This window comes from Egretta garzetta, unplaced genomic scaffold (assembly GCF_000687185.1).
Source record: "Egretta garzetta isolate BGI_Z169 unplaced genomic scaffold, ASM68718v1 scaffold172, whole genome shotgun sequence".
Lineage (NCBI taxonomy): Eukaryota > Metazoa > Chordata > Aves > Pelecaniformes > Ardeidae > Egretta > Egretta garzetta.
The window spans coordinates 2,292,612-2,300,621 of NW_009258951.1; the positions used below are offsets into that span (position 1 = coordinate 2,292,612).

The 8,010-nt window shown below is 48.8% G+C and overlaps 1 protein-coding gene across 3 annotated transcripts in view; it reads left to right on the top strand.

Annotated features, from left to right (window-relative positions):
- MBNL1 (muscleblind like splicing regulator 1) overlaps positions 1-8,010 on the top strand; it is a 99,677-nt gene that overhangs the window by 83,972 nt on the left and 7,695 nt on the right. For 2 of the 3 annotated variants that reach the window (XR_004841396.1, XR_004841395.1), the window contains exons 4-5: positions 594-794; positions 7,103-7,351. Coding sequence is in view for 1 of the 3 variants with exons in the window: in XM_035889983.1 (XP_035745876.1) it covers positions 594-794; positions 7,103-7,333 (432 nt within the window). In the remaining 2 variants the exon portion in view is untranslated. Of the gene's footprint in view, positions 1-593; positions 795-7,102; positions 7,353-8,010 lie in introns of all 3 variants that reach the window. The other variant, XM_035889983.1, reaches the window with a different exon arrangement.

Consider the following 8,010-nt stretch of genomic DNA (forward strand, 5'->3'; position numbering starts at 1 on the left):
TTCTTTCTGAGTATCTGCGTGGACAGCCTGTTTAATTTTGTAAAAATAAATTATTATGGTCGTCTGGTCTTGTTCCTGTATTAAACCTCTGCAATTTTTGAACCAGTGCTGGCTGTCATCAGTGTCAGAAATGTATTTATCTGTGTCTGAAGTTGAGCGTGGTTTGATGGTGCGTTGGGGCTCTGTCTCGCACAGATGCCTTTTTCCCTGAGAGCGGATGTTTGTACACGTTTTGGACATGTCCCTGTGAGAGCCTCAGACGTTCTGCTGCGGCCATGAGGAGCGCTCGTTCATGATGGCATTGCTCAAGTGCAGATCAAGTGAGAGTTTGCTCCGAGAGCTGCCACGTGTTGTAAGCGTGCAAGGGAAGCTTGAGCGGGAGAACCAGCAAAGGCTGGCAGGGGATGCCTGTCCTCATGGTCTCGCTCATGTGCGATGTTTGCACAGGCGTTCTTCATGTTCCACAAATGTGACAAATGCTTCTTTCCCATTAGTAACAGAAACTCACCGCTATTGCACTCAAATTATTATGCTGACCGCATGGGAAGTATAAATATCTAAAGTGTCTTTCTTCTTCTTTTCTCTGATTGCAGCCGATGTTTTCCGTTGCACCGAGCTTAGCCACCAACGCATCAGCTGCCTTCAACCCCTATCTGGGGCCCGTCTCCCCAGGCCTGGTCCCAGCGGAGATCCTGCCCACTGCCCCGATGCTGGTGACAGGGAACCCTGGTGTCCCGGTTCCTGCTGCTGCCGCTGCTGCTGCCCAAAAGCTAATGAGGACAGACAGGCTGGAGGTAGGAGCCGATAAGTGTAACTTTCTCTCAGAAATTGTATCATTTATTATGTCTCCTAGGTATAAAATGTTTTTCTTGTGAAAGAAAACAATGCAGGTGTCACTGCAGTTGATAATGTCACATCTTGGTCACGGGTAAGGACAGGGAGTGACTGAGTAAGTTAATGGTTGCAGCTCTGCTTTTGACTCTCTGTTGCAGAAAGAAATGGAAATGTTGAGCCCTTTTAGGAATAACTGGCAGCAGCAACAGTGCCTCCAAACTGCGTTAATGTGTGCCTAGAAGGTGTTAACATGGGGGGTGCACAGCCACTGGTACTGAGCACCAGGGACAGGTGTAAGGGCAGAGCTTCAGCTACTTGGGTAAAAGATGGCTTTCAGCCTCCCTCTTACTTTCACTCTGGACAGATGGTGCCTGCACTCCCACACCAGCCTCCCGCACCGGCTTATCATCCTTGCTACAACCCTGACAAGTGCCGGTGCTCTCTAGCTGGTACTCTCCCTTGCCCTGAATCTTTCTTATCTGAAAGGCCTGACAGTGTTTTCGGCACCTTATCGGCGCTGCAGCAGCGTGGGCGGTGAGCCAGCGACGTGCCGCCTGCTGCTGCGCGCCTGCGAGCACAGCCTGCGTGCAGGAGTGCAGGTGCTCGGCAGCCCCGATCAGGTCTAGTGGTTAAAAGGCAGCGATGGGAGAGGCTGGGCAGGCAGGGTGATCCGCTGTCACCCCGTTTGTCTGTCGGACACGGCTGTGTGTTAGGGCACACACCACCTAGGAGATGTCGGCTCTCCCCGTAGCACGGCCGGTGGTGCGCTCCCTCTCCTGCACTGCGCCGCAGCCGGCAGTGGGGAGAGCTGAGCTGTGCCGTGACCGTCCCTGCAGCCTCAGCCCTCCTGCTCTGCCCTCAGCCTCCACCCCAGTGGCCAACGCTCAGCACTAGCATTCTGTAGCGCTAGTGCAGTGGCAGGTCTCACAGATCCTGGAACTGTGACATCTCCTCTGCCTGGGGAATGTGGGGGGTGGATGGCTTGTTCTGCTCTTGGATGTGATCCCTGAACTCAGGGAGCACGATGGGAAGGAGCGAGAAGGATCTCTGTTTTAAAATGCAGCCAATTGTAATTGTAATTCTTCTCTTTCTGCCCATGCATCTGCATTAACAAGGATTAATTCTCCTTACAAGAAAAATTAATTCCTTTTTCTTAGTTTTATCTCTGACTGACAAGCTGCCGCTCAGGAGGCTGCGAGCTGGGAGGAATTATGCAGGGTCATCTGGCAGCGAGCGTTTCCCGCTGCCACTGTCACTATTCTCAGAGCTCACGTCACCACAGGTTCCCCTTCTGTGGATCACATCATTTCCCTTTTTAGAGATGTTTTCTCCGAGGAAAGCGTTCCCCAAAGCATGATCAGGTTACAGGAGAGGCAGCCGCACCGAGCTGAGAGCTGGTGCATGGGTGGCTGTTTGGAATCACCAAGGGATGTTTTTCCTTTGAGGACTCTGTTTCACAGTGGATACCTGCCAGAGGTGGATTAAAACCAAAATGCAATTAAATAAATTAATAAATAAATCATGATTTGGAAATGAGTACAGAGAGGAGGATCTCGATTGTGGGGAGCCCTTTGGGTCGCAGCACCGAGGTTGGCTGCTGGTTTTGATTGCGCTTCCACCTGCGTAGAGGCCACAGCGCTGGTCGGTGGTGTTGGGGACATGTGGGCTCAAAAGCTTTCTGTTCATAAGCAAGAGCAGGATGTACCCGAAGTCCCCAAGCACCAGCTCTGCCCATAGCCAGGGAAGCACGTATGTCGGTGGGAGCCCAAAGGGGGTTCCACAGGGGCACCTCTTCATGTAGAGCCTCTGGGGCAGAGCTTGTGCTGGCAGGCAGACTGTGACCAAAGCGCATGGGGAGCTAATGAAATCTGGGACTTCAGCGTTCAGGATTTGATCCTCCGGATGCTTGTGTTCTCTTCATATAGCTATTTAGAGAAGTGATACGCTGCTGAGCCAAACTCCTCTGCATGAGAGGGAGTTGTGAGAGTGTTACTCTCACAAAACACAAAGGGGCACAGTCTGCAATAAAAAAAACATTTTTATCAATTAGGAAAAGCCAGCAAAACCATCTGAAATCAGTAACATTTTAAAAAAAGGCTGAGTGGTTTTGTTTTGAACTTGTACAGAAAGGAAGAAGATGGCCAAGTTAGAAACCCCTGAAAATAAGTGCTGAGACTTGGAGGAGTGCCGCTTTTGTCACCTTTCCTGGTGAAATGGCACTGTCCAGGGATTCTTTGCTGTAATTGCATTTAACTCAGTAGGCTCCGCTCTTGGGAGATGTCCTTGTCCTTGCAGGGAGGACTGTCCCAGCCCAGCCTTCCTAACAGGGCCCTTCCCTTTGCTCTGCTCTAGCCATTGCTAGAGCACTGCTACCCTTTAAGCTGTTTAAGTTTTGCTTTTTATGTTGACTGGGATCAAGAGCACATCCAGGTTGACCCACCGGCTCTGCATTTCCACACCACGCTGCTGTACTACAAAATTAGTATCTGTTGCAGGGAGGGGGTGTCTTTTCCTCCTCCTTTTTTCCCTTCAGCAAACACAGTTTAAGTAGTGGAATATGTAGGTGAGAAGATAATTTGCCAATGCTTTCCATTGTATTGGTCATTTAATCTGGAGTATCCAAATTTAGTATACAAATAGCAAATAAGCACATCATTTTTATGAACAGCAAAACATTTTAATGTACTTCATAGATTACAGGAATGCAGAGCTGATTTGAAAGATTTTGCACGGTCTGATTGTTGCCTCTCAGAGAATCTGGCATGTATCTACCTGCTCTTTAAGTGAGCTTATTGCTGTCGGTATTGTCATTTGTTATGCCATGATTAGAGAGCTTTATAAGGCTTAGCTCGCTCTCCCTTGGAATGAACTGTCCTTGAGAAAAATAACCGCTATGATGTTAGCATCTAATCTTGGAATATGATTTGTTCTGCTTAGAATTTTAAATACTTATTTCAAGAATGATGTACTGTGGCATTAATTAAGTTAGCACACGTGTTCTCAGACTGTTCCCCAACTAAAAGCCCTAAGTACATATACCTGGGATTTTAAGGAGAGCAGGCAGACAACACAAACCTGTCAGGCAGTGTGCCTAGTCTCCTGAATTAATATGAATATTCCTAAGATAAGGTTGGAGACTGTTACTAGCAGTAGGATTGATTTCATACATATTTGGACCGTGCCGCCTGTAGAGATAGCATGCAGATGTTTGTGTGTCCAGTGCATTCAGCCACTCCCGTAAGGAATCTGGATCTCAGGGTGGAAATTTCATGGGTTGAGGCTTTTCCTACAGCTTTCCTCACACTCCTCCCCTGCCAGAAATATCTTGAACAAAAGTGTGGCTCTTCTAGTGAACTAGAAGAGAAGTGAGAAGGATGGGGAAGTGAGAGAGAAAGGAATTGCCTAACCATTTTATTTAAAATGCCTGTGTTTCCATTGGAATGCCATCGTTTTCTATTAGAAGTGTTCAAGCATCAAGAATGACCACAACCACACTGCTGTTTCCTGCTTGCTTCATATATACCATTTTTTTGCCAGAAGGAAGCAGCTTAGAAGTTCTTGGAGATTTTCAGATCTTGGGTAATCAGGAAATCTGACCTAGCGGTGCCATTCATTTAAACATTCAGAATGTCCTGGGTAACGATATGCCCATTTGGATAAATTCTCTTCAGTGCAGAGGAGGAGACAGGAGGTGTGACTTACTCATGTAAGGGCAGGGATCTCAGCTCTGCGTCCATGGTCCTCCAGCCAAACCTGTGCCTGCTTTTGGGTGAGCAGAGTGGGACCTCTGCCGTAGCAGAGGTGACATGGCGGTTGTCTCCCCACCAGGGTGGGCAACTTGAATCCCAGCAGGGCAATCAAAATAAACTCAAAGTCAGAACAAGTTAAGTGAATTACAACAAATCAGTAATATTGCAGCACTAGCTCAGCATTTTTGGAGACAGGCTGGAGATGTACAGCAGGTGCCCCTTTGTTTATGTTTCTTAACATACTGGGTTGGAAATTATGATACTAATTACAGGGCTGTTAATAAGTAGCTAAATAAAAGCTCTCCAGATCTGAAAGACCAGAAAACATATCATGCTTCTGTGCCTCTCTTTACTCAAGCAGAAAAATGATATATTACTGTGTGCCTGTGGCAAAAAAATAACACCATTTTCAATGTGTGCTTTTAAATAAACAAGAATTGGAAACATTCTTGAGTACCATCACAGCGGTTGAAAAGCCATTGCTAGTCACACCAATTAAAAGGACTGGCAGTATTATGGTTTGTATCTGACTGCTGTAAATCATCGTTCAGAGATCTGTTAAAGAGCACCGAGAGCGAGCCATTCACATATAAGTGTGTATATATATAAAAAAGGGGAGGGGGGGAGGGAGAGAGGGAGCAAGGGAGGGAAAGCACCCACAGATAAGCTAATTTTGTTATAGTTAAAAACCAAAGAATGACCAGAAAACTGAAACAGTTAGGCAGATAATCTCTGGCATGTCCAGAGCAAATTTTCACAGAGCCTTATCTCAGCTACTGTATGACAGTAGCAAGAGACCAAGGAGTCTTGTGTAAGCAGGGATGGTGCTAGCATGCAACAGATAGCAGAAACAGACTTGTATTTTTTGATGGATTAAACAGATGCCATCTCCTTCCCCAGTCACTCTCTGTGTCATGCTGGCTGGCACAGTGGCCCATGTCACTGCATGGGGGCTAGACTAGGGAACAGATCTGGCTGCAGAATTACCTGGAAGGCAAGTGGTTATTTTCCAGCTGAGGAATTTGCCCAATCTGTTTAATGTGTGCTGCAGAAACAGTTCTGCAAGCACCGAGCCGCCAGCAGTAGGGCCACGGGGATGAATGAGAGCAGTGGAGGTGCCTGGACTGGCTCATTTGGCTCTGCTGCAAATAGACATCCAGAGTCTTTGTCACCACATGGAAAAAGGCTATAAATAGGGTCATGCTGGAATGACCCTGGAGAAAGGGATGTTTCGTGCGAGAGGGCTCACAAATGGCATTGCTCTTGTCCTTCAGGGATGTCATTTCATAAGTCTTAGATGATGGGCAGCTAGTAGTTGAAGCAGCACAGGGGTTAAAAAGCAGCTAGAGCACTAGCATGGACGGAAACCAAATAACAACCAAATTTGGCTTGTTGCAGGGACGAGAGCCAAGGTCCTTGAGGAAATACTGATGATCCAAGCTCATGGGCACCCACCTTTAAAAGGAAATTCCATCTACTAAAATGGGTTTATTTTTATACAAACTTGGTTGCTTTTGTCCCTTTCTGTTTCCTATAGCCTTTGGAAGACTAAAATGACAAACGCATTTTTGTTTGCAGTTTGTGAAGAGCTGACCATGAAAAGAACACACGTCATTTTTTTAAATACAGGGTTTGCAAGGTGTGTGAAGAGGGAGCCAATGCTTGTCGCACTGGTGGTGAAGTTAGTGTCTGCACCGAAAAGGTGGGCGGCGCGGGCGCCCCCGGCCGTCCCAGCAGCGGGGATGCTGCAGGGGGATGCCCTCCAGCCAAGCATGTTTCTTCTTGCGGTTTCTGATTTCCTTCAGCTTGCTTTAGCTGCTGTCACATGGCAGCGGTGTGACAGCGGGACTGGTGACCGCTCTGGCTGCAGCCTCTGCTCTTTCCCAACGCAGCCCACCTTCCGCTGATCTGCAGGGCGATCGAGGCAGCCACCGCCACTGTGGGTTTTGGATTGCCCTCTCGTGGCAGATGCCTGGATTGTGGGGGACGGTGCGGCACTGCATGCCCCGACGGGTGCAGCTCACTCCCCGGCATGGGCGTGAAGCACCCGTCCGGTGGGCAGCCATGCAGTCATCCTCCCGGCACCTGCGGCCGGTCACCTTAATTTAACGCATCGAGCGTTGCTAACTTGGGCACAGCCAGATCACAGTGGAGCGTGACTGCGTCCAAGCACCGTAGTGCTTGGGGTGAGCTCTCAGAGCTAGCCACAGCAAGTTGCTTCAGAAAAAAAAAAAGCCTTGCGGGTAGCTAAGCAGGAGCCAAAACAAAACATGCCGTGTGCTTGGCTTTTGATCCTGGTGGGTTTTGATGCTCTTGGACATCAGAAGTGGCTTTACAGAAGCCCGGTCCCTGCTGCCAGGCAGCTGAGCCCACCGTCCCACCACCGCTCTGCTCCTCCTGGGGCTGGGCACCCATCCTCATGGCGCTCTCGCAGACGTTCAGAAATCCTGACTCCGCTCTGAGCTGTGCCCGTGACACCCATCACCCAAATTAAGTGATTTTCTTTTCCCATGTTGCAGGTATGTCGAGAGTACCAGCGTGGCAACTGCAACAGGGGAGAGAACGACTGTCGTTTCGCTCACCCCGCTGACAGCGCAATGATCGACACCAACGACAACACAGTCACTGTCTGCATGGATTACATCAAAGGGAGATGCTCACGGGAAAAGTGCAAATATTTTCACCCTCCTGCACATCTGCAAGCCAAGATCAAGGCTGCCCAGTACCAGGTTAACCAAGCTGCAGCTTAAGCGACTGCAGCTGCCATGGTGAGTTTGGAAAACACCTCTGGAATAGAAGTATGTTGACAAGAGAAAATAATCGATGTGTTAGCTGTTCTTGCTGGAGGGGGGTGCGTGTGCGTGTGCTCGGGGATCCCAGCCACTACACGGTGCGATGAGCTTTCTCAGCATGTGGTGCCAGATCTGCTCTTAAGTAGTTTCAGACTGTTAAGGTGTTTCACTAATTTTGCCTGCTGATGTACAGAGTATCTATATGTACATATATGTGTGCATACATGTGTGCGCGTGTGTACGTGTGTGTGCATATATGTATATATAGTTTATTGTATGTTTGTGTGTGGGTAGATGTGTATCTATCTAGTCGCACAGATAGATAAACCTGTATTTCAGTTACTGTAAGTCTGTGTTTGTAGAGACTTAGTTCAAAGTCGATCTCACTGTTAATGCTGTTCCGTAGCCCCTCTCCCCGGCCCCCACCTGAGGGCTGTCGGCAGCTCTCACAGGGCACTTAGAGCAAACCTCGTAGCTGTAGCAGCCAGATCTGGAACTACTCAGGGACTGGTTTCCTAGCGAGGAGAGGATAGCACCCCAAGGAGGGCTGTGGTGCCATATTGTCCTGTCCATGCTGAGCCCCACGGGGGTGTGGGAAGAGGAGCGCAGCGGGCGCGCTGGGGCACGGCGGGGAG